Source organism: Aegilops tauschii, chromosome 2, assembly GCF_002575655.3.
Source record: "Aegilops tauschii subsp. strangulata cultivar AL8/78 chromosome 2, Aet v6.0, whole genome shotgun sequence".
NCBI classification, from domain to species: Eukaryota; Viridiplantae; Streptophyta; class Magnoliopsida; order Poales; family Poaceae; genus Aegilops; species Aegilops tauschii.
In genome coordinates this window covers 7,439,020-7,465,892 of record NC_053036.3, presented here as the reverse complement: position 1 = coordinate 7,465,892, position 26,873 = coordinate 7,439,020, and the positions used below count along the sequence as shown (strand labels likewise).

At 43.6% G+C, this 26,873-nt stretch overlaps 1 protein-coding gene across 1 annotated transcript; it reads right to left on the bottom strand.

The window, feature by feature from the left end:
* Positions 1-718: 718 nt before the first annotated feature.
* Positions 719-4,061, bottom strand: LOC109745243 (cytochrome P450 87A3-like). Its single transcript, XM_020304383.2, has 9 exons — positions 3,711-4,061; positions 3,274-3,598; positions 3,020-3,166; positions 2,662-2,913; positions 2,003-2,092; positions 1,822-1,900; positions 1,513-1,619; positions 1,266-1,396; positions 719-1,156 (listed from the first exon to the last, which is right to left on the bottom strand). The coding sequence occupies exons 1-9, from the start codon at positions 3,923-3,925 to the stop codon at positions 1,060-1,062; spliced, it is 1,443 nt and encodes a 480-aa protein (XP_020159972.1). The 5' UTR covers positions 3,926-4,061; the 3' UTR covers positions 719-1,059.
* Positions 4,062-26,873: the final 22,812 nt, after the last annotated feature.

Sequence of the window (26,873 nt, the reverse complement as noted above, 5' to 3'; positions counted from 1 at the left end):
TAGAAATACCTCTAGCCTAGACTTTTGTCTACACTATTATCTAAGGCCTAGCTATTTTCTTACTATGCCTAAGTATCTAACTCTAGAGCTTTCCATAATTCTAGAAGTCTTCCAAAATATTTTGACAATAATTATCCATGAAGTTTAAGAACCTTCTTCTCAAATATCTTTGTTGCTCATGAAATACTCCTCCCATGCTCTAAAAGCTCACTTTAGCATGAAGCACTTTCTTCGGTATATTCCACGACAAAATATCCTGGTCTTCAGGAGATCTCAAGAACCTTCTCGAATGACAAATGAACCTTGTTGTTTTAGTGATCTTCAATAATGGAAAAATGTTGCAAAACACATCATCTCAAGGTTCTATGGAAAGTCATGACATGGTCGCAAGATGGCATAGGGTCACACTTCGAGGGAGGGTATGCAACAAAAAACTGATGATGATGGTGAGATATAGCAGGATTGATGGGGTGATACACCCTTTGAAAGAATTTCAAGGTAAATTAGCTTGATAAGTTTAGGCTCTCAGGAAGAGCACTATCATCGCAAACCAGATCACTCTAATGTACTTTGGTCCAAGAGCACAAGTTGAGCGTGTTTCCAATCTTTATTCCAATAAATACCTTTGGACTTTGGCTATTTCAAGATTTGAGTGATACATCTAAGCTAATGCGGTGATAAATAGACTTGAACGATTATTTTTGTTGAATATGGGAGACTTTTATTTTCTTGCTGTCATATCAAACACAGTTCAATCGAATACAAATGCACACCATGGAAGAAAAATAACCGGGCAAACTCACTTAAATACCAGATTTATAGTCATAGGATATATGATGGCACTTTTATTCAATGGTAAACAAAATGACGATTGGTAACACCGTCCAAATAGATGTGAAAACAATAATGCAAAATCCAGTTCACATGAATGCCCCAAGTAACAAGGGTATAATGCTTAGTAGTCCATAGAAACATCCGGGTTCATAACCATGACATTTAGATATTGTGGTAGAACTGAGAAGTCTCATAGGCTTAGTTTCCTGTTGGTATATGTATGCATCAGTTATCGTCTTGGGGTTGAAGTCGAATGTGGTAGCCCTGCGGGAACATAACATCTCCACTTCTGAATACATCTGTTTGTTTCATTTCTTCCCATCTGTGTAGGAACTAGGAAGTTAAAATTGCATATTGCATATCCCATCCATGCATGAACAATCTGACGAAAGCAAGCAACATATATGCTTTGGGGAGTGAAAGGCACTCACTTATACTCGGTCACCAAGACATGGAGGGTAAGTGTTACGAGCAGCTTGACAAACTCTGCGGCAGGACAAACCCTGATGCCTGCTCCAAATGGCATGAAATTCTTCAGCATTGCGCTGCGCTTTGACTCATCCTATGTTTTTCGATTTGTCCAATTTATTTACACCCAGCATTGGTGCCAACCAAATTTCTTAATTAAATTGGGTAGAAAACAGGGAGTAGAATCAAAAGAATTAATTCTTCACTAACCATCCACCTCCATGGGTTAAATTTGAGTGGATCTTCGAACAATTCTCCGTTCAGATGAACTGCCATGGGGTTGACTATGACCAGCCATCCAGCTGGAATTGTATAGCCTGCAGGAAGAGGGAATCAACACATACATTAAGCAACAACCACCTTGGAAATTATTGGTATATAGAACTCTACTGGTTTGTTAGCTAGTGGAACAAATTACTACTCCCTCCGTTGTATAATTCTCGTCGTGGTTTTAGTGAACTAATACCATGAATTATGTAACGGAGGGAGTAGTATATTATAATGTTTCTGAGTGTTTACCATTGACTTGTGCATCTGTAAGAGCTTTTCTAAATACTACAAGTGCAGCATTGCTTATTCGAATGATCTCATTGGTCACCTTCATTAAAAGTCAAACAGAAACTTTTTGTCAAATTTACAGAGCTACAACGAAAAATATGAATATACCCAGTTGTAATCAATGTTTTAAAAAAGCATGTACCTGATTAGTGAATGTCAATGACTTGTACTCCTCCCATGTGAGCCCGGAGCACCCACCCATTCGACCATTGAGCATAGCCCGGTTCTCCTTCTGTGTAAAGTGCAAGTTTTCAGGATGCTATTAGTTGTTTTGCATGCAGCTGTCAGGATCCTTCTACTCCCTTCATTTTATTACATGTGCCATCAGTATACCTTGAAGATGACTAGAACAGTATTACTACCTATAAATAGCTTTTCCTCCATCTGGGTTTATTAATCCCCTTATATATTTTACATCAAATAACTTTGATCATAAATTTGACTAATAAAATATATTTCGTATGTTAAAAAATTACACTACTGAAAATACAGACGGGGTAATAGATACTCCCTCCGTTCCATAATGTAGTGCCTATAGATTTTTGCAAAAGTCAAACATTACAAACTTTGATCATATTTTTAGAGAAAAGTAGGTACATCTAGAATACCAAATGCACATCATTGGATACATCATGAGTTATATTTTCAGAATGTACATGTTTGGTATTGTAGATGTAGACTGTTTTCTCTATACACTTGGTCAAAGTTGGCAAAGTTTGACTTCCACAAAAATTTATAGGCACTACATTATGGAATAGAGGGAGTACTACATATGAGAGAAAGATCATCCAACCAACCAACCTGGAGCGCCTGGACAACGTCCGGGTTGTCATGGAGTGACTTGAATGCTACAGCGATGGTTCCTGACAGCGTGAAGACGCTGGCGAACAACAAGGTGGAGAGCATATCAATAGCAAAATCCTCACTTATCGATGGCTCTTCACCCTGCAGCTCCTCGACGATTATGTCGAGGAGGTCGCCATGTTTCTTCGCTGGTGCACCTAACCTCTCTGCCAACGTATCCCGCAGTGTCTTGTGAATATTTTTCCTTGCCTGCACGCGCACCGTGAGGAGATTATGTTGCCAGCTCTTGATTGATTGAAGGAAAACCAAAAAGAAAGCTAATTATTACTGTACTTAGCTAGTATAGTTTATATACCTGCATGCATCGGTAAAATGGTGTCCCAGGGAAATATATCGGGAATGAGAAGAGCCCTGAGAAAAGCGTGTCGAACTTGCTCCTCAGCTCCCTGGACTTTGTGGAATCGAATCCCAGGCATTTCCTAGTCACCAGCTCGAACATAATCTGAAACGTAGACGACAGTAGCTATAGCTAGCACTTGCATGTATACTATACATACACTGAAATGAATATTGCAGGAACGGGATGGAGCAACAAGGCAAGGCACTTGCATCGGGCGCACCGCCACGCACGTCGACGCTGGGCATGGCGGCCCACGCGGCGAGGCGCTCCCTCACGGAGGCCTCCATCTCAGGGAGGAGCGTCTCCTTGAGGGTCTGGAGGCCGAACAACATGTAGGCGCATCTACGGATGAACTTGTGGATGGTGCCATGGAAGGCCTCGATGCTCTTCTCGCCGAATATCTTGGTGAGTGCCCGAGGGTACCCAAGACGGAACATGGTGCCTTCCTGCTGAAGGATAAACCGGTTGGCCTCCGCGTCGGTGGAGATCACCGCCGGCTGCCCCAGCAAGCTCGTCTTGAAAACCGGACCATACCTGCCCAAATATGCATGTGGTACGTACGGATGGTACGTAGAATTATTACGTGTGTTTATTTGCAAAAAATGAAAAGTGACACTACACTAGTAACACTATATATACGGTATACCTCTTCATCCTTAGTTTGAAGTAGTCTGGGATGTCCAAGGAAGGGCTTGCCTTGAGGAAGGCCAAGGTCTCACCAATAATGGGGAACCCCATGGAGCCGGGAGGAAGAACCCCGTTGCAGAAAGGGTTCATCCATCTGTATACCCAGTGTACTAGCCATGCACTCACAAGCGTAACCCCACAGAGAGCTACGCATCCAGCAAAAGAGATGTCCATCTCCAAGATCTCAAGTGCAACTAGTAAGGAACTAAAATGAGCGGTGTGGTTTAATTAGTTGTGTGCGGATTGTTGATAGAGGTCTTTAGATGCTTATATAGGAAAGTGCTTCCAGAATAAGACGTACTTATATAAAGACAAGTGTTAAGATGATTCCTAGGTGACATGTGACTTCTATTACTTTAGGCTAGGTGTCTGGCTGGTATCGATACCTAACTTGGTTTGTCAGGGCAGGTAATGGAAATGGAGTATTATATAGCCTACTGTATGCTTATCTACAGTTTTTGCAAAAAAAACTGAAGATGCCAGTACGTGAGTTTGCTGCCTAGCTTCTCCATCGGTGTTTGTCTTGTTTTGGTTGCGTGGTTTGGTGCACTATGGGCAGTCTTTCTTTCTCTTTTGTTCTTGTATTTGTTTTACTTCTTTTTATTTAATTATAATAGTCATCTATCTTATCTTGTATTTACTAATTGGAAGCACCTTTCGAAGCCTAAAACTAATCCATTGGGTATACCTTAGCCTTTGTTTCGATGAGACATTCAAAGACTCTGAATTGCATTGGCTCCAATATCAAATCTCTCCAGGACAATGATACTGACATTCAACCCAAATTTTGATGTTTGGATGTTCATGAGCCTAAAAGTCGTAATCTGTCTGCTATATCTTAAGATCTGTTTGGATGGCACATTCAAAGACCCTAAATTGCATTGGCTCCAATATCAAATTTCAAATCTCTCCACGACACTGATACAGACATTCATCCCGAATTATGGTGTTTGGATGTCCATGCATCTGGCACTTGGAATTCAAGGGGAGAGAGACCAACAACTCCTGTTTCAAGGGGGGAGAGACCAACAACTCCTGTTTGGATGGTCAAGAGGTTGAATTGCACATTGATGCTCATTGCCGATGTTATTCATGTTGCTTCGTGATATGTTACAAATATCCGAGGTGAGATTTAATGGCATCCCCATGAATCAACATCTTGTTCACTGTGCCAGTTTCCTCGTTATCGGTTTTTTTCTCTTTTCTCGTTCCGCGTTTCAGCATCCCCGTGATCAAATCAGACTATGTCTGGCCAAGCGATGATGGATACCGTAACACCAAGAGGTCCCAACAAATATCTCTCCATCGTCGGAGGAGCAAATCTAAATCTTGAGCTATCTAGTCCCTTGTCATACCTTTCCATGAACCCGAAAGTCCCTTGTCACAATTGTAGGCATAGTCATGCCCATGATCAGGAAAACGTGACCATCATGCAACACTTCAGCTAGTCTTACATGCACGACTAGGAATACATTTACCGTTTATTATTCCACCCATGCATATGGGTTTCCCTCTGAGACTTTATGGATATACAAACTCAAGGACCATTGCAGTTACAACACAAAATATAAACTTAATCACGAACTTCGAGGTCAATAATAACTGTTATTATTGGCTCTAGGGCATATCACCTACACCTCGCAGGGGCATTCCCAGGACTTCATTGTCACACACAATTTTTGGGGTCCATACTCTTCGATTAAACCAAATCCTTATTGATATTTACTTGTGTATACACACAAAAACGCTAGCTCTTAATATTTCTTTTTCATTTAATCATCCAAAACAATAGGGGCACTAGAAGCACTTACAAAAGTAATACTTAAAAATACACCACAAACTTAGCCTTTACATAAGTTGATTGACCAACAAAAAACATCTGTTAATTCAGTTGGCGAGGATCATCTTCGTCGAGCTTCTTTCTAAGTGGAGGATTGGTCATCTTCGATTCGAGAAGACTCTCTTGCGGGTGGACGAGAGAATAATCTAGATATAGTATGGACAAGGACGAGACCAACTTCGAGGATCAGGCTGGAGGGAGGAGAAATAGGTTTCGGGGAGATGTCGGTTGGAAAATGGGGAGGATCTAATGTGCCCAGCGGCAACAACTCGGACGACACGACGTGAGATGGGAGCTTTGTCTCGCTTATTGCGAGATGTAGCTTTTCCTTGCCTCTCGCCTGAGTGCGCCCTCACCTTAGTGGGCCGGCCCATCAAAGTGGTCTTGAGAAGGTTCTGTAGACATGTATGGACCTATTCTAGAACATTCCATGTGTTTTTTTCTTTTCCGTTTTTCTATGTTTCTTTATCGGGTTTTATTTTAGTTTTGCTCATGTTTTGCTCCGTTTCCTTTTTCCCTTTTTTATTTTCCATTTTTAATCTTTACAAACACATGCCTACTTATTTTATACAAGTTGTATATTTGTTTATACATGGGGAACATTTCATTGATACACGTTGAAGATTTTTTTATACATGACAAATAATTTTTTCAAATACATGTTTGAACTTTTTTTTTGAATACACATTGTACATTTTATTGAATGTTACAAAACATGTTTTTCCAAAATTACCCGAAACATACTTTATTTTATATATATATTTTAAAATTTTCACGAACATATGTTTGAATCGTGTGAAAGTTTTCTAAATGTCACCTACAATTTTGGAATGGTATGAAACATTCTTTTCACATTATGCAGACATTTTTTACATTATGCAATTTTTTAAAATGTCACAGACATTTTTCGGAATGCATGAATATTTTTAAATGTGATGAACATTTTTTTGATTGGTATTATTTTTAATGGTAAAAGGATTTTTTTTATTGTTCAATGATTTTTTTCAAAAAAGTTAAGAAAGTAATTTTGAAATATCTATGATCAATTTTTTTGGAAAATATATATATAAAAAATAGAAGATAGAAAAACGAACTGAACTAACGTACCGAAGGTGTTGTGATCATTTGGAAGCATGAGGGCTTTCCAAGATGGGGGCTTCATCAACCTGACTTACTTGGGCGCCGGCAGCACCATGCATAGTGATCGCAGAGGCGGTGATCAGGGCCGGTCGTTCTCCGGAGCAGCACCAGCGGCCACCGGGTAGGAAATCCAAAGGGCGAAATCGGGAGATTGGCCATCCCTATATGTTTGTGCTACTGTGCCGGATGCAGACACGGCGGCCGCGCCTTCAGACCAAGCACCGGAGTCCAGATGCAGCACCATCTGAACTCTGTTGCTGTCCCAGTGAGAGAAATTCAGCCTGTCCTAGTGAGAAAGTGAATCAGAAGGTTCCTAATTGTTTGCGAGCTCTGAGAAATCCAGATTTGGCCATGTCGACTCCCCCACCGGCGAGCGAGCCCACTAAAGTTTCCATTCCCAATAGCAATCTGGAATAACCACCACATAATTGACAACTAATCTGGAATTACCGTGAATCAGTATGTATTACGGACATCCGTATTGCAAGTCCTCAACCAGCAAAAGATATCATGAATAAATGATGAACCAACAAAAGAATTTGAGCTTCAGTCAAGATGGTGCCCTTGCTAGCAAGTCCCAACTCCCAAGGCAGTTCTAGTCTTGTGAGATACTCCGAGTATTTCACAGTAGTGACCGCCGCCAAACAAACACCCGTGTAATGTTGTAACCTATTCTATGTCGTATCATCTGCCAAACACTTATCGAATCTCCCGCTTACTTGGTCCAGTGTGCACTACTTTATTTCTCTCACTCTCTCAGGGATGAGGCATAGCAAAACAGTCACTCCATGCTAGCTATGTTCAGACTACAGGCCAAAGAACGTCTCCAGATAATCATCACTTCTTCTGAGATGGAGGCAGCGCGCATCGGAGGCCGCACCGATGTAGGCTTCGGCTTCGGTGTCGGCGTTGGCCGGGTCTTGCATTTCCTGCAGTCAGCAACCGTCACCCAAGTTCGGTGCGAACGTCAAGGATGGCGTCCATTATGAGTATCTCCCGGTCGCTCCCATTGTAAAAACCGAAACCACGATTCCTCTGCGAGGAAGAAGATGCAAGACACATAAGAATTAGGCTGTCCTCGTAAATCAAAATGCAGGGCGAATAAACATACAATAGAAAGAGGAACCACCATTCTAGGGGACCGGACCATGTACATTTCTTTACTGTGAAACCATATTACACATTTTTATAGGCGAAATGCTATGTATCGCTAATAGGGGCGTGGCTATGTGCCGCCAGCGGCGACGCCTATGAACGGCTAGCTACATGGAGCGGAAACTTATTTCAATGTTGGTTCTGAAACTGGAATTTGATCTCATTCGATGGTTTCTTTAATGAAATCGGAGGGAAACCCCCTCTTTTGTTAAAAAAAAGGGAGCGGGAACTGAGCCGACCCAGTAACCAGCTGCCGCACCGTGTTGATGTCATGACGAAGTCATGCACGTTTTTTTGTTTTTACTTCACATTTTTTACTTTTTTGTTTTTTAAAATTTATTTACAATTCGTAATATTTTAAATATATATAATCCGAAGAGCAATTTACATAAAAAAATATATAAGGTAATCATGCATTGTAAAATGTTAAACGTGTAAAAAATGTAAATGTTTGATACATTAAAAATGTCACGTGTTTAAAACATCTATGTTCCGTTTAAAAAACTGTTTATACAATATACATAAAAATATTTGCATAATTAAAAATAAATTCATACATTCAAAATTAATGTACGTACCATTTGAAAAAAAGTTTCACGAGTTTCCAAAAAGTTTTTCTGTCATTGTCACACAAACTGTATGCAATGTAAAAAAAAGGTTCATACTGTATAAAAAATGTTCCGTACCTTCGCCAATACTTATATGAAATTTTCAAGAAAAATTGTAGCGATTAAAAAAATCCTTGTGACATTAAAACAAGCTTATATAATGTAACAAATCTGTTCCAGTAGGTTAAAAATAATTATTTCCGTTAAAAATGTTCAACTTGTGTTTGGAAAAATTGCTACTATATTTTTAAAATGGTGTTCAACACATTTATTTGTAAAAAATTACATTATGCATCTGAAAAATCTCCTAAGTCTACCACAAAAATGTTTTACGTTTGCTCTAAAACTGTACATTGGGTAAAACAAGACATGTGTGAAGAAAAATACAATAAAAACCTACAAGGAAACGAAAAAAGAAAAACCCGACGAAAAGAAAGAAAAACAAGAAACAAACAAACAAACAAACAAAAGCAAAGTATAACAAAGAAAAAAATAACCAATGAGAAACAAATGCAAATTAAAAAAGGGAAACCAATGAAAATAGGTGGAGAAAAAATATAAACGAAAGAAAAAGTAAACTAAAAAAGAGTAAATGAAAACTGTAGAAAATCGGATCCTCATACCCACAGCCCGTAGCGTTGGAACCTCATTACTGGGCCCGCCTGCTAAATGTCGCTCGTAGCCGAGCCCCAGGCCACAGCGTCATACTTTTTTCTATTAATTTTTCGTGTTTTCTGTCTCTTTTTATTTTCTTATTTTCTTAAATTCACAAATTTCAAAAACCAAGTTCAAAACTTCAAACATTAATTTCCTTTTAGAAAACATTCAGGCTTTCAAAAAATGTTTGTGTTTTCCTGAAATAGACCAGAATTTCAAAATTTGATCACAATTTCCAATAATGTTCAGAAAGTAAAAAAACAATTCTCATTTTTCCAAATTTGCTTGTGTTAATGGTCGCATTGGGCAGGGGCGCCGGCGAGCGGCGCTCCACCTTGACGCGCGAGGGCGGCGGCAAGATCCGCTCCTCCTTCACGCTGCGCTCGATTTGGATGCCGCGGTTGCGCGGCAGAGAGCTTGGAGGGGACGCGGGCTCTGGCTTCAACGGGAGGAGCATCCTCGGTGGCGGCACCGGGCCATTCAGGTGGAGGACGGAGCGACGGAGCATCATTTTCATCTGCTGCTCGTCCTTCTCGTCCATGGTGGCTTAAAGCGCGCCCTGGGTCACCGGCGCGGACTGCTGTTATGGCAGCTGGTCCTCGTCGGAGGAGGAGGAGGAGATGACGATCTCCTCCTTCGTCGAGAAGCCATCCACCAATGACGACGAAGGCCCCAGAGTTCGAGGGTGGCGGCGCCATGATCCTCCGAAGCCCATCCCGGAGCCGTCGCCTTCCCGCGCCGAGGCCCACGACTTGCCCACCATTGGAGTTGTGGAGGAAGAGGGGAGAGGAGGAGGATGAACGGAGCAATGCAGAGAGTGCACGGCGCTGGGGCACGGCTTATAATGCCTTGGCCAGGCCATACGAAAGGGCGGTCAGCCAATTCAGGCATAGTGGCCGGAGTTGGTTCCTAAGGATGTTGCGTCCGCGTTGAAGACGCGGCTCCCTAGAGGTCGCGTCGGTCTGCGTCGCCCTCTCATCCGGTCACATCAGGTGGCATCAATGTCGGCTGCTATCTGCTCTGGGCCAGCATTGATGTTGTGTGGGAAGCGGCGCGTGCAACCAGTTAGAGATATGGTACGTCCGATCTTCTGTTCGATGGAGGATATATTCTCGCGGTTGGGAGGTCCTAAAATCCTAGCTACGGGAATCTGCACCGACGATTTTCGCCAACTCTTTTTCCGCTGCTGCTATGAGTTGGTAATGATCAGATCAAACCGTGCATGCATCTTCTTCGGCATGTACACAGTATGGATTTTTTTTGTTTTCTACTACGTTTCTCTATAATATCAAAAACAATGTACGTGACAATTAAAAAAATGTTCATACAATGTAGGAGAATAAATTGTGAAACTCAAACAGAATGTTACTTACATTCAAAATGGCGTATGTCACATTAAAAAAATCCTACCAAGATTCAAAAATGTGGTAATGAGATTTTCAAAAAATGTTTATGCAATGTATAAAAATATTTACATTGTTTGAAAAAATGATTTTCTAATTTTAAAAAACATTGAACATGTATTCAAAAAAATGTTTCACATATATTTTAAAAATATATTCATAACATGTTTTTGTAAAATAATGTTAAATATGCATTTGAAAAAATGATAAATATACATAAAAGTATTTTACAGGTATACAAAAAATGTACGTAGACATGTGTTGGGAAAGGAAAAAAAGTAGAGATGTTTAAGAACGAAAAATGAAAGAAAACCGACCAACAAAAGCGAAGAAACAAAAATAGCAAGAAAGAAAAAATGAAATCAATGTATAAAGAAGAAAAAAATCGATCAAACTGAAAATAACGAAGAAAAAACTGTAGAAAACCAGAAAAAAAAAAGAGAAAACGCGAATAAAGGACAAAATAAAACAAGAAGGAAAACACGAAGAGAAAACCAGACTGCACCGACAAAACAAAAACCAGACGCGAGATGACCAAAGGCTTCGCGCGATGACAGCTAATGGCGGCCCGCCTATAGGCGATTCCTATTAGGAATCGGTTTGGGCGAGACATAACCCTGGCGCATAGGATGGCCGAGGAAAATACAAAGGAAAAAAGAAGGACCAAGGAACCGTGCTATGCAAAACTCATGAAGGAATTGATCGCTGGAATTTCCTAAGGGACGCTCGCTGCGTCGAGTTCTCTAGGCTTCGCACAGAGGCGAGCGACTAGCGATGGCCCAGTTAGGAGATAGCGCAGGCGCTACCGCGTCCGGTTTTGGGAACCTTCCGGAGGGTTCCAGAATGGTTTTGGGAACCTTCTAGAAGGTTATTGAACCGGGTTTTCACTGGTTTTTTCTGTTTTTTTTTCTTTTCATTATTCGCTTTTCTGTTTCTTCATTTCATCTTTCAATTCCTTTTTCTTCTCTTTTTATTTTCTTTTTGTTCACATTTCAAATTATGTTTGGGAGTTTCAAAAATGTTCCCATTTCAAAAGTTGTTCACCAAATTCAAACAAATGTTCATGTTTTCAAATTTTGTTGCGAGTTTCCATAAATGTTTCCATTTAAGGAATTGTTCGCAAATTACAAAAAATGTTCAGGTTTCAATTTTTGTTCGCGAGTTTCAAAAAATGTATGCAAGTTTTAAAAACTGTTCATGTGTTCAAGTTTTGTTCGGGAGTTTGAAAAAATGTTCCCAGTTTTCAAATATGTTCGAGTATCCAAAATTTGTTTTTGAATTTGAAAAATGTTCGAGTTTTCAAAAAGAAACTTCCACGTTTTATATTTTTGGGAGATTTTACAACAATGTTCCCATTTCGAAAAAACTGTTTGCATTTCTCAAATTGTTGAGTTTTTACAAATCTTATTCACAATTTCTAAAAGTGTTCGCTGTTTCATACACCCTTCACGATTTGTTTCTCAAAAATGTTCACGCTTCCAAAAATTTTTGGAATTTTTCGAAATTGCTCTCCGTTTCAAAATATGTTCTCAAGAATCAAAAATTGTTCGCGCTTCCAAATTTGTTCAGGATTTTTCAAAATTGTTCTTTGTTTTAAATTTTTTCTCAAGATTCAAAAAATGTTCATGCTTCAAAAAATAGTCCGCGCTTCCAAATTTGTTCTCAAGATTAAAAAGTCGTTCGTGCTTTAAAAAATGTTCAAATTCAAAAAATGTTCAAGTTTCCAAAAAATGTTTGGGAAATTCTAAATTTGTTAGTTTTCATAAAAAAATTTCACTTATTCAAAAAATGTTCATGTCTCAAAATTTGTTCACAAATTCAAAAAACTGTCCACATGTTTAATTTTTTCACATATTCAAAAAATTGTTCCTGTTTCCAAAATTTGTTCACATATTCCAAAAACTACTGTAGTTTTGGAAATTTATTCACAATTTTTTTTAAATCACGTTTTCAAAACCCATTTCCCTAATTCCAAAATTGCTCCATTTTTGTAAAAATAGTTTAATTTTGAAAAATGTTCAGTTTTCCAGTTTTGTTATGGTTTTCAAAATATGTTTTGCTTTTATGAAAAGTAGTTCATATATATATATATTCACGTATTCAATTTTTTGTTTCTGTTTGCTTTTAAAAAATTTGAGTCCCGTAATAATGTTTGCGTTTGAAAAAAAGTTTCTTTTAAAAAAATTATGCTTCAAATTTTAAAAGAAGTTTTAATGTGGCGCAGATTATAGTTCATATACTCCGGGCTGCCATTGTACATACTGAACCTCAGTTACTACAGCGGTTACGTACTCGCTTCTCTGGCGGGAGGACTTGAGTAGGATCCTTTCTCGCTAGTTTTATTTTTTGGAATTTGGCGGACTGGTTTTTATTTTTTGCCGCTGCTAGCAGTTTCGTTAAGTGTGGTGCTACCAATGCTACAGAGTAATTTGCTTGACGTGGTGGCTAGCACGTAGCGTGTATATGTAGCAGGTCGCCGGTTTGAGTCCTATCGGTAGCGCGATCATTTTTTTGTGAATTTTACATTCCGCGCGAGACAGTGAATGGGCCGGTCCAGTCGCACGCCTCCTGTGCGTCGCGTGAGCTATTCGCCGCAAAATGCGGCGTATAGGAGTTCTCTTGATCGCTGGTCAGTCTGTTTGCAGGGGAGCAGGAATCCAGACTCCTATAACAGCGCCGCCCTACTGCTAAAAAATAAAAAACAGCGCCGCTCTCCGATTCCAAGCTCGCGGCCGGGATACCTACGGCTTAAATTCACTCCTTCCTTTTCTCAGACTACCCATAATGGGAGTAACATAGATGGTAACACCACACATATTTATATAAAATACATTATGTGATAAGCAATTAATGAAGAAAAAGAGGCATGTAGTAACATAGCTAGTTACTAGTACCATTAGTAACATCACACATACCAAGACAAGATGAGTCTATAACCTAATAAATGAAGTGTTGCATGACACCACACATATGTTACTCCCTCCGTCTAGGTGTGTAAGTCATCTTACAAAAACCAAATAATTCCAAAACACTTAGGCACGGTGCATTAACTTCTACCTCGTTTCTTATTTCTTGACATATCAATCAATAAGATATGTGGGGTGTGCATAATTTTAATGACTTGAGACTACCAAACACGACATGCAGTGGTTAGTTCATTGCATGCAATGCTATTAATTAGCAAATAAACATTAAGTTCTCTCGTTTTCCCCTCCTTCTTGGTCATGGTGCACAACCTAAGATGACTTACTCACCTAGACGGAGGGAGTACTCCCCATTGTAGAGGTAGTAACATAGACTAGTAACATATGCATGTTACTAGTCTAAGTTACAACCATTGTGGCTAGTCTCAACGATTATAAGACTCCCTCCTGTGTACTAGTTCAGCTGTGGGTGCAGTTCGTGCTGCGGGAGAAAAACTTTGCCATTCGTGCGGCGGACGTTCGAGCGCCGGGAAAACCACCACCGTGTCCACTGCAGCTTCTTCTTCCTCCTTTCTTCTTCAGTCTCTGTGAGAGAGAGAAGTACAGAGAGCTCCGGTAAGCGAGGGAGAAGGCCACGGCAACAACAATTGGTATTCAGAGCTTCGGTTCGGGCGATCACCGGCGACCATGGCGCTCGTCCCACATGGCGGCGGCGCGGGCGGATCGGTGTCGATGGCGATGCCGATGCTCACGCCGGACAACTACACGGTGTGGGCGATCAAGGTGCAGGCGATCCTCGACGCCCACACTCTGTGGGAGGCGGTGGCGCCGGGCGACGCGACGGTGAACGGGAAAAAGTGCAAGACGGTGCGCGCGATGATCCTCGGTGGGCTACCGGAGGACGTGCTGCTGCAGGTGGCGATGAAGCTCACCGCCAAGGAGGTATGGGACTCCCTGAAGGTGAGGTTCGTCGGCGCCGATCGGGTGCGCGGGGCAAGGCGGGCGACACTGCGCGGGGAGTTCGATCGCCTGAAGATGGTGGACAGCGAGGTGCTGGATGCGTACGCCGGAAGGCTGGCAGGAATGACGGCGCGGTTCGCGAACCTCGGGGAGACGCTGGGCGACGCAGAGCTCGTGAAGAAGCTCCTGGACACGGTGCCCGATCGGCTGTTCCCCGTCGTCACCGGGATCGAGAAGTTTTGCGTCATCGAGGAGATGACCTTCGACGAGGCGCTCGGTGGCTGCGCGCGTTCGACGAGCGGGTTCGGCACCGTGGACAAGACGGCGGCGAGCGCAGCGGGGAGCAGCTCTCATGACGGCGGCGCAGTGGGCAGCGCGGGAGCATCGGCACGGCGGAGCTCGGGACAACGACGACGGCCGGAGCGTGGCGTCGGGCAACGGCGGCAACCGGCGCGGCCGCTGCTACGACTGCGCGAGCGCGGCCACTTCAAGAGGGAATGCCCCAAGCTGCGGAGGGCGCCGGCGGCGGAGCAAGCAATGTTGGCGGACGTCGGCGTCGAGGACGGCGGACTACTCTAAGCCATGGCTTAGGGGGAGTGTGTTGGGCAAATAAGCCACGGCCATGTACTGGGCATAGTCCGACTTGTGTCTAGGGTTAGTCTGACTAGTATCTAGGCTTAGTCCGGCTAGTGTACAAGTGCGTGCGTGTGCGGTGAGTGTGCTGGACGCAAGTCCGTCGCCGCGTGCAGTCCGTGGCAAGTGTGTGTGTGCGTGCGTGAGTCTGTTGACGAGAGTAGCGGGAGGTTGCGTAGCGATGGGTTGCAGCCGGCCGCGTAGGACGCGTTCGTGCGCGTCATGGGCACGCGCCGAGCTTGCGGTGTTGGAAATATGCCCTAGAGGCAATAATAAATAGGTTATTATTATATTTCCTTGTTCATGATAATCGTTTATTATCCATGCTAGAATTGTATTGATAGGAAACTTATACATGTGTGGATACATAGACAACACCATGTCCCTAGTAAGCCTCTAGTTGACTAGCTCGTTGATCAATAGATGGTTACGGTTTCCTGACCATGGACATTGGATGTCGTTGATAACAGGATCACATCATTAGGAGAATGATGTGATGGACAAGACCCAATCCTAAGCCTAGCACAAGATCGTGTAGTTCGTTTGCTCAGAGCTTTTCTAATGTCAAGTATCATTTCCTTAGACCATGAGATTGTGCAACTCCCGGATACCGTAGGAATGCTTTGGGTGTACCAAACGTCACAACGTAACTGGGTGGCTATAAAGGTGCACTACAGGTATCTCCGAAAGTGTCTGTTGGGTTGGCACGAATCGAGACTGGGATTTGTCACTCCGTGTAAACGGAGAGGTATCTCTGGGCCCACTCGGTAGGACATCATCATAATGTGCACAATGTGACCAAGGAGTTGATCACGGGATGATGTGAGTTACGGAACGAGTAAAGAGACTTGCCGGTAACGAGATTGAACAAGGTATAGGGATACCGACGATCGAATCTCGGGCAAGTAACATATCGATAGACAAAGGGAAGTGCATACGGGATTGCTTGAATCCCCGACATCGTGGTTCATCCGATGAGATCATCGTGGAACATGTGGGAGCCAACATGGGTATCCAGATCCCGCTGTTGGTTATTGACCGGAGAATGTCTCGGTCATGTCTACATGGTTCCCGAACCCGTAGGGTCTACACGCTTAAGGTTCGATGACGCTAGGGTTATAGGGAAAGTATGTATGTGGTTACCAAATGTTGTTCGGAGTCCCGGATGAGATCCCGGACGTCACGAGGAGTTCCGGAATGGTCCGGAGGTAAAGATTTATATATGGTAAGTCCTATTTTGGTCACCGGAAAAGTTTCGGGTGATATCGGTAATGTACCGGGACCACCGGGAGGGTCCCGGGGGTCCACCAAGTGGGGCCACCAGCCCCAGAAGGCTGCGTGGGCCAAGTGTGGGAGGGGACCAGCCCCAGGTGGGCTGGTGCGCACCCCCCCCACCAAGGCCCAAGCGCATGGGAGAGTGGGAGGGGGCAAACCCTAGGTCCAGATGGGCCTTGAGGCCCACCCTAGTGCCCCCCCCTCTCCTCCCCTTGGCCGCCCCCCTTGGATGGGATCTAGGGCTGGCCGCCTCCTCTTGGGGTGGGAACCCTAGAGGGGGGCGCAGCCCCCTCCCCCCTATATATAGTTGAGGTTTGGGCTGCCCAAGACACACGAGAACGTCTCTCTTTCGGCGCAGCCCTACCCCTCTCCCTCCTCCTCCTCCTCTCCCGCGGTGCTTGGCGAAGCCCTGCGGGATTGCCACGCTCCTCCATCACCACCACGCCATCGTGCTGCTGCTGGATGGAGTCTTCCCCAACCTCTCCCTCTCTCCTTGCTGGATCAAGGCGTGGGAGACGTCACCGGGCTACACGTGTGTTGAACGCGGAGGCGCCGTGGTTCGGCGCTTAGATCGGAATCAACCGCGATCTGAATCGCTACGAGTACGACTCCTTCATCTGCGTTCTTGCAACGCTTCCGCATCGCGATATACAATGGTATGTAGATGCACTCCCCTTCCCCTCGTTGCTAGATTACTCCATAGATTGATCTTGATGATGCGTAGAAAATTTTGAATTTCTGCTACGTTCCCCAACAGTGGCATCATGAGCTAGGTCTATGCGTAGTTTCTATGCACGAGTAGAACACAAAGTAGTTGTGGGCGTCGATGTTGTCAATTTACTTGCCGTTACTAGTCTTATCTTGTTTCGGCGGCATTGTGGGATGAAGCGGCCCGGACCGACCTTACAGGTACGCTTACGTGAGACAGGTTCCACCGACTGACATGCACTAGTTGCATAAGGTGGCTAGCGGGTGTCTGTCTCTCCCACTTTAGTCAGAACGGATTCGATGAAAAGGGTCCTTATGAAGGGTAAATAGAAATTGGCATATCACGTTGTGGTTTTACGTAGGTAAGAAACGTTCTTGCTAGAAACCTATACAAGCCACGTAAAAACTTGCAACAACAATTAGGGGACGTCTAACTTGTTTTTGCAGCATGTGCTATGTGATGTGATATGGCCAGAAGATGTGATGAATGATATATGTGATGTATGAGATTGATCATATTCTTGTAATAGGAATCACGACTTGCATGTCGATGAGTATGACAACCGGCAGGAGCCATAGGAGTTGTCTTTATTTTTTGTATGACCTGCGTGTCATTAAATAACGCCATGTAAATTACTTTACTTTATTGCTAAGCGCGTTAGCCATAGAAGTAGAAGTAATCGTTGGCGTGACAACTTCATGAAGACACAATGGTGGAGATCATGATGATGGAGATCATGGTGTCATGCCGGTGACAAAGATGATCATGGTGCCCCGAAGATGGAGATCAAAGGAGCAAAATGATATTGGCCATATCATGTCACTATTTGATTGCATGTGATGTTTATCATGTTATGCATCTTATTTGCTTAGAACGACGGTAGCATAAATAAGATGATCCCTCACTAAAATTTCAAGAGACGTGTTCCCCCTAACTGTGCACCGTTGCGAAGGTTCGTTGTTTCGAAGCACCACGTGATGATCGGGTGCGATAGATCCTAACGTTCGAATACAACGGATGTTGACGAGCCTAGCATGTACAGACATGGCCTCGGAACACATGCAAAACACTTAGGTTGACTTGATGAGCCTAGCATGTACAGACATGGCCTCGGAACACAAGAGACCGAAAGGTCAAACATGAGTCGTATAGTAGATGCGATCAACATGGAGATGTTCACCGATGATGACTAGTCCGTCTCACGTGATGATCGGACACGGCCTAGTTTGACTCGGATCATGTATCACTTAGATGACTAGAGGGATGTCTATCTGAGTGGGAGTTCATTAATCAGATGAACTTCATTATCATGAACATAGTCAAAAGGTCTTTGCAAATTATGTCATAGCTTGCGCTTTAGTTCTACTGTTTAAGATATGTTCCTAGAGAAAATTTAGTTGAAAGTTGGTAGTAGCAATTATGCGGACTGGGTCCGTAAACTGAGGATTGTCCTCATTGCTGCACAGAAGGCTTATGTCCTTAATGCACCGCTCGGTGTGCTGAACCTCAGCGTCGTCTGTAGATGTTACGAAACATCTGACATACACGTTTTGATGACTACGTGATAGTTCAGTGCGTAATGCTAATGGTTTAGAATTGTGGCACAAGAGACGTTTTTGAAACGTCGCAGAACATATGAGATGTTCCGAAGACTGAAATTGGGATTTCAGACTAGTGCCCATGTCAAGAGGTATGAGACCTCTGACAAGTTTCTTAAGCCTGCAAACTAAGGGAGAAAAAGCTCAATCGTTGAGCATGTGCTCATATTGTCTGAGTACTACAATCACTTGAATCGAGTGGGAGTTAATCTTCCAGATGAGATAGTTATGGTTCTCCAAAGTCACTGCCACCAAGCTACTGGAGCTTCGTGATGAACTATAACATATCAGGGATAGATATGATGATCCTTGAGCAACTCGCGATGTTTGACACCGCGAAAGTAGAAATCAAGTAGGAGCATCAATTGTTGATGTTTAGTAAAACCACTAGTTTCAAGAAGGGCAAGGGAAGAAGGGATACTTCATGAAACAACAAATCAGTTGATGCTCTAGTGAAGAATCCCAAGGTTGAACCCAAACCCGAGACTAAGTGCTTCTGTAATAAGGGGAACGGTCACTGAAGCGGAACTACCCTAGATACTTGGTAGATAAGAAGGCAGGCAAGGTCGACAGAAGTGTATTGGATGTGCATTATATGAATGTGTACTTTACTAGTACTCCTAGCAGCACCAGGGTATTAGATACCGGTTCGGTTGCTAATTGTTAGCAACTCGAAATAAAAGCTGCGGAATAAATGGAGACTAGCTAAAGGTGAGATGACGATATGTGTTGGAAGTGTTTCCAAGGTTGATGTGATCAAGCATCGCATGCTCCCTCTACTATCAAGATTTGGTGTTTGCGTTGAACATGATTGGATTATGTTTATCGCAATACGGTTATTCATTTAAGGAGAATAATGGTTACTCTGTTTATTTGAATAATACCTTCAATGGTCTTGCACCTAAAATGAATCTCGATCGTAGTGATACACATGTTCGTGCCAAAAGATATAAAATAGTAATGATAGTACCACATACTTGTGGCACTGCCATTTGAGTCATATTGGTATAGAACGCATGAAGAAGCTCCATGTAGATGGATCTTTGGACTCACTCGTTTTTGAAAAGAATGAGACATGCGAACCATGTCTATTGGTATATATGCATGAAGAAACTCCATGCAGATGGATCGTTTGGACTCACTTGATTTTGAGTCACTTGAGACATGCAAATCATACCACATGGGCAAGATGACTGAAAGGCCTCGTTTTCAGTAAGATGGAACAAGAGAACAACTTATTGGAAGTAATACATTTTGATGTATGCAGTCCAATGAGTGCTGAGGCATGCAGTGAATATCGTTATGTTCTTACTTCACAGATGATTTGAGTAGATGCTGAGTGTATTTACTTGATAAAACACAAGTCTGAATTATTGAAAGGTTCAAGTAATTTCAGAGTGAAGTTGAAGATCGTCGTAACAAGAGGATAAAATGTCTGTGATATGATCATAGAGATGAGTATCTGAGTTACGATTTTGGCACACAATTAAGACATTGTGGAAAGTGTTTCACAATTAATACCACCTGGAACACCATAGTGTGATGGTGTGTCCGAACATCATAACTGCACCCTATTGGATATGGTGCATACCATGATGTCTCTTATCGAATTACCACTATCATTTATGGGTTAGGCATTAGAGACAACCACATTCACTTTAAAAAGGGGCACCACGCAATTCCGTTGAGACGACACCGTTTAGAAAAACCTAAGTTGTCGTTTCTTAAAAGTTTGGGGCTGCGATGCTTATGTGAAAAAGTTTCAGGCTGATAAGCTCGAACCCAAAGCGGATATATGCATCTTCATAGAATACCCAAAACAGTTGGGTGTACCTCCTATTTCAGATCTGGAAGCAAAAGTAATTGCTTCTAGAAACGAGTCCTTTCTCGAGGAAAAGTTTCTCTCGAAAGAATTGAGTGGGAGGATGGTGGAGACTTGATAAGGTTATTGAACCGTCACTTCAACTAGTGTGTAGCAGGGCACAGGAAGTTGTTCCTGTAGCACCTATACCAATTGAAGTGGAAGCTTATGATAGTGATCATGAAACTTCGGATCAAGTCACCACCAAACCTCGTAGGACGACGAGGATGCGTGCTACTTCAGAGTGGTACGTGATCCTGTCTGAGATATCATGTTGTTGGACAATACTGAACCTACGAGCTATGGAGAAGCGATGGTGGGCCCATATTCCGACAAATGGTTAGAAGCCATGAAATCCGAGATAAATGGATCTTTAAGAAGAAGACGGACATGGACGGTAATGTTACCGTCTGTGAAGCTAGACTTGTGGCAAAGAGTATTTTCACAAGTTCAAGGAGTTGACTACCATGAGATTTTCTCATCCGTAGCGATGCTTAAGTCCGTCGGAATCATGTTAGCATTAGCTGCATTTATGAAATCTGGCAGATGGATGTCAAAACAAGTTTCCTTACCAGTTTTCGTAAGGAAAGGTTGTATGTGATACAATCAGAAAGGTTTTGTCGATCCTAAGGATGCTAAAAGGTATGCTAGCTCCAGCGATCCTTCCATGGACTAGAGCAAGCATCTCGGAGTCAGAATATAAGCTTTGATGGAGTGATCAAAGTTTTTGGGTTTATACAAAGTTTCTTAGAAACTTGTATTTACAATAAAGTGAGTGGGAGCGCTACAACATTTCTGATAAGTATATGTGAATGACATATTGTTGATCCGAAATGATGTAAAATTTCTGGAAAGCATAAAGGGTTGTTTGAAAGGAGTTTTTCAAAGGAAGACCTGGATAAAGCTGCTTACATATTGGGCATCAAGATCTATAGAGATAGATCAAGACGCCTGATGATACTTTCAAAGAACGCACACCTTGACATGATTTTGAAAGAGTTCAAAATAGATCAGCAAAGAAGGAGTTCTTGGCTGTGTTACAAGGTGTGAGTATTGAGTAAGACTCAAGAACTGACCACAGCAGAAGAGAGACAAAGGACGAAGGTCGTCCCCTATGCTTTAGACGTAGGCTCTACAGTATGCTATGCTGTGTACCGCACATGAAGTGTGCCTTGCCATGAGTTGGTCAAGGGGTACAATGGTGATCCGGGAATGGATCACATGACAGCGGTCGAACTTATCCTTAGTATGTAGTGGACTAAGGAATTTTCTCGATTATGGAGGTGAAAAGGAGTTCGTCGTAGAGGGTTACGTCGATGCGAACTTTGACACTAATCCGGATGACTCTGAGTAGTAAACCGGATTCGTATAGTAGAACAATTATTTGAAATGGCTCCAAATAGCACGTGGTAGCATCCACAAGATGTCATAGATATTCGTAAAGCACACACGGATCTGAAAGGTTCAGACCCGTTGACTAATAACCTCTCTCACAAGCATAACATGATCAAACCAGAACTCATTGAGTGTTAATCACATAGAGATGTGAACTAGATTGTTGACTCTAGTAAACTCTTGGATGTTGGTCACATGGTGATGTGACCTATGAGTGTTAATCACATGGTGATGTGGACTAGATTATTGACTCTAGTGCAAGTGGGAGACTGTTGGAAATATGCCCTAGAGGCAATAATAAATAGGTTATTATTATATTTCCTTGTTCATGATAATCGTTTATTATCCATGCTAGAATTGTATTGATAGGAAACTCAGATACATGTGTGGATACATAGACAACACCATGTCCCTAGTAAGCCTCTAGTTGACTAGCTCGTTGATCAATAGATGGTTACGGTTTCCTGACCATGGACATTGGATGTCGTTGATAACGGGATCACATCATTAGGAGAATGATGTGATGGACAAGACCCAATCCTAAGCCTAGCACAAGATCGTGTAGTTCGTTTGCTCAGAGCTTTTCTAATGTCAAGTTTCATTTCCTTAGACCATGAGATTGTGCAACTCCCGGATACCGTAGGAATGCTTTGGGTGTACCAAACGTCACAACGTAACTGGGTGGCTATAGAGGTGCACTACAGGTATCTCCGAAAGTGTCTGTTAGGTTGGCACGAATTGAGACTGGGATTTGTCACTCCGTGTAAACAGAGAGGTATCTCTGGGCCCACTCGGTAGGACATCATCATAATGTGCACAATGTGACCAAGGAGTTGATCACGGGATGATGTGAGTTACGGAACGAGTAAAGAGACTTGCCGGTAACGAGATTGAACAAGGTATAGGGATACCGACGATCGAATCTCGGGCAAGTAACATATCGATAGACAAAGGGAAGTGCATACGGGATTGCTTGAATCCCCGACATCGTGGTTCATCTGATGAGATCATCGTGGAACATGTGGGAGCCAACATGGGTATCCAGATCCCGCTGTTGGTTATTGACCGGAGAACGTCTCGGTCATGTCTGCATGGTTCCCGAACCCGTAGGGTCTACACGCTTAAGGTTCGATGACGCTAGGGTTATAGGGAAAGTATGTATGTGGTTACCGAATGTTGTTCGGAGTCCCGGATGAGATCCCGGACGTCACGAGGAGTTCCGGAATGGTCCGGAGGTAAAGATTTATATATGGGAAGTCCTATTTTGGTCACCGGAAAAGTTTCGGGTGATATCGGTAATGTACCGGGACCACCGGGAGGGTCCCGGGGGTCCACCAAGTGGGGCCACCAGCCCAGAAGGCTGCGTGGGCCAAGTGTGGGAGGGGACCAGCCCCAGGTGGGCTGGTGCGCCCCCCCCCACCAAGGCCCAAGCGCATGGGAGAGTGGGATGGGGCAAACCCTAGGTCCAGATGGGCCTTGAGGCCCACCCTAGTGGCGCCCCCCCCTCTCCTCCCCTTGGCCGCCCCCCTTGGATGGGATCTAGGGCTGGCCGCCTCCTCTTGGGGTGGGAACCCTAGAGGGGGGCGCAGCCCCCTCCCCCCCTATATATAGTTGAGGTTTGGGCTGCCCAAGACACACGAGAACGTCTCTCTTTCGGCGCAGCCCTACCCCTCTCCCTCCTCCTCCTCTCCCGCGGTGCTTGGCGAAGCCCTGCGGGATTGCCACGCTCCTCCATCACCACCACGCCGTCGTGCTGCTGCTGGATGGAGTCTTCGCCAACCTCTCCCTCTCTCCTTGCTGGATCAAGGCGTGGGAGACGTCACCGGGCTGCACGTGTGTTGAACGCGGAGGCGCCGTGGTTCGGCGCTTAGATCGGAATCAACCGCGATCTGAATCGCTACGAGTACGACTCCTTCATCCGCGTTCTTGCAACGCTTCCGCATCGCGATCTACAATGGTATGTAGATGCACTCCCCTTCCCCTCGTTGCTAGATTACTCCATAGATTGATCTTGGTGATGCGTAGAAAATTTTGAATTTCTGCTACGTTCCCCAACATGCGGATCGTGGCCGTTGGAGAGTGGAGCGTGGCGTCGTACGTGCGCGTACGCGTATGAGACTCCCTCATGTGTACTAGTTCAGCTGTGGGTGCAGTTCGTGCTGCGGGAGAAAAACTTTACCGTTCGTGCGGCGGGCGTTCGAGCGCCGGGAAAACCACCACCGTGTCCACTGCAGCTTCTTCTTCCTCCTTTCTTCTTCAGTCTCTGTGTGAGAGAGAAGTACAGAGAGCTCCGGCAAGCAAGGGAGAAGGCCACGGCAACAACAAACCGGTACGGAAGGTGGTGGTCGAGCATCTCCAAGACAACTCCTATGACCGACCTGGCGGGACCCAGCGACAGTGGCGCCCCTGGACGTTGTGCTCTTTGTTCAAAGTGCTGCGTCTATGAGGCCCCCCCTTCCTTCAGCCTTGGCTCCAAAGGGAAACCTCAGATCCACAGGATCGGGTGATGAAGGAGTCTTCTTCCTCCTTGGGGGCATCATCTCGGAGCCGGCTATGACCTGGAGACTGGTGGATGTCAGGATCTTGGCCGTGTGGTTTGCTAAGGTGGCCATTTAGGGGCGTTGATTGCTGTTTGGCAACGATAATGGCGTCGAGAGGAGCTTGGGTCGCGGCTCGGGCTCAGGCAGTCAATTCTTTCCGATGTGTCAAAGGTGCTCTTCTGTGGGTTGTTTGGTCGAGGTGGTGATGATGATTGGCACTCGGTCGTCGTTTGCGGTGGGCATGGTCATTGAAAGTCCAGCATATTTCCCTTGCAATGCTCGTCGTCAAAGTCAGAGTTGTCAGTTGTTCGTGCGTGTGGTCATCTGGTGGCATGTGGCATCATGGTTTCTGTGCAGCTGTTTGCGAGTTGGCTTCGATGATGGATCTCTGTGGTGAAGTCTGAGTCGCTTGTCCGGACAAACGGTGATGGCAATGACGCTCGCGGCTCCTAGACAGATGTCTTTTCCTCTTTGCAGCTCTGTGTATAATGTCGGTGGCCAGGTTGGCCGGTGGTGCCCATTTTTGTGGGCTGGGTTGTATCGGGTTTTGCTCGATTTTCCGCCAATTTACTAGGCAACTCTCGCTCTCTTCTTAATCAATGAAAATGGCAAGTCTTTTACCTCGTTTCAACAAAAGATAGTCTTAATAGACCTGCCCTCCGGCACTCACAATTCCGCAGCGCACATCAACCACATCTGCATAGGTCTTCTCTGCTCTTCATTGGATCCAAATATGGGAGAGTACTCAGGCAGGAGCTTAGAAGAAGGGGAAACATTTATGGAAGATGATTTGGAGCATTCGGGTGCTCCACCCCCTATATGAATATTAAATTCAAAAAACAAAGCAGGAAAAATAAAAAAAATCTGAATTTTGGGGATATCAAATCTGGGTGCTCAATCTACTCCCATGTGAAGTTTCATAAAAAAATACCAGGAAACGTATTCTCAAGTAAAAATGACAACAAATTTCTATGTATGAAAAAAAACTCTTTAGATGGATCGTAGGTTAGACTGTATTTTTTCTTCGCCACGGATATATTTTTTGGTATTTTCACGAAACATTCACACAGGAGTAGACCGGGTACCTAGGTTTGATATCCCTAAAATCCAGTTTTTTTAGTTTTCCTAATATTTTTTGAATTTTATATTCATATAGGGGGTGGAGCACCCAAGTGCTCCTGTGTATTACTGTATTTCCACCTTCACTTCATGGCGTGTATTCTTGTTTGTGCTGACTTTGCCTGCTGCAGCCTGCGGATCAAGCCACCTATATATTGACTGCTTTTGTTCCCTGTATTAACTATTTTTATGCGGCTTGTTTTATTACATGGCTCCAAAAAAGTATTAGTCTGGTAGTGATAAAAGGATAGATGAACTGGTAGAATCGCAGAAAGGATCAATTGCTAAGTTTTTCAAAACTAGTCATTCTTCTAGGGATTCTTTGCGATAGGCCATAGTAAATGTCAAAGAGAAAACATTTGAGAGTGTTGATGCTGCTGATGATGATATCATTATATCAATGTGGGTGATAATAATTCTAGTGAGCATGAAAATCTAGCTCATTCACCATATTCACAAATACCGTGTGTCGATGAACGACAACCATTCATTGTTTATATTTTTTATCCACGAAACTCGGGCAGTCTGCTTTTCTTTTCTTTTGAGGTGTGGACAGTCTGCTAGATGATAAGGTTAGGGATATTTTAGTTGAGAAGGGTCCTGTAAGAGAAAAGAATATTGTGTTCTGATCCAGGAACAAATGTAAGTTCATGCATTAACTTTATATCTCATGGTAACACAAAAGTTTTCCGTAGCAACCAGTTTTGCCAGGGTTATCTGGAGCTATATTGTTTCATCAATCAACATATACTATGTGCTCAATATTTACTTTACTTTAAAAAAAATAGCTTTTGTGTGTTAAGAAGCGCGAGTGCTATATCTTGCATTCAGCGAAGTGGAAAGATAAGCGCTACAGTAATCAGGCCGGCCCTTTAACACGCACCTAAAAGATAAAATAGAGAAGAAAAAGGTGAGCCGTCCAAGAGTCGATCCAACGATATCCTGGTTGAGAGACTGCATTGCTAGGCACTAGGTTAAGATTCCATTAGTGATAGATTCAACGGTGCGGTCCACTTGAAGGAAAAGAGCCGGTATTTCATAGATTTTCCCAGATTTTTTTAATTTTATTTTTCTTTGCGAGAAAACTTCCGATTTATTCATCTTCAATTATGGCAGTACAACGAACACTAGAAATAATAAAAATTACATCCAGATCCGTAGACCGCGACGACTACAAGCACTGAAGCGAGCCGAAGGCGCGCCGCCGTCATGGCCCCTCCCTTGCCGGAGTCGGGCACAACTTGTTGTATTAGACCGTCGGGAAGTCGTCGTGCTAAGGCCCCATAGGACCAGCGCACCAGAACA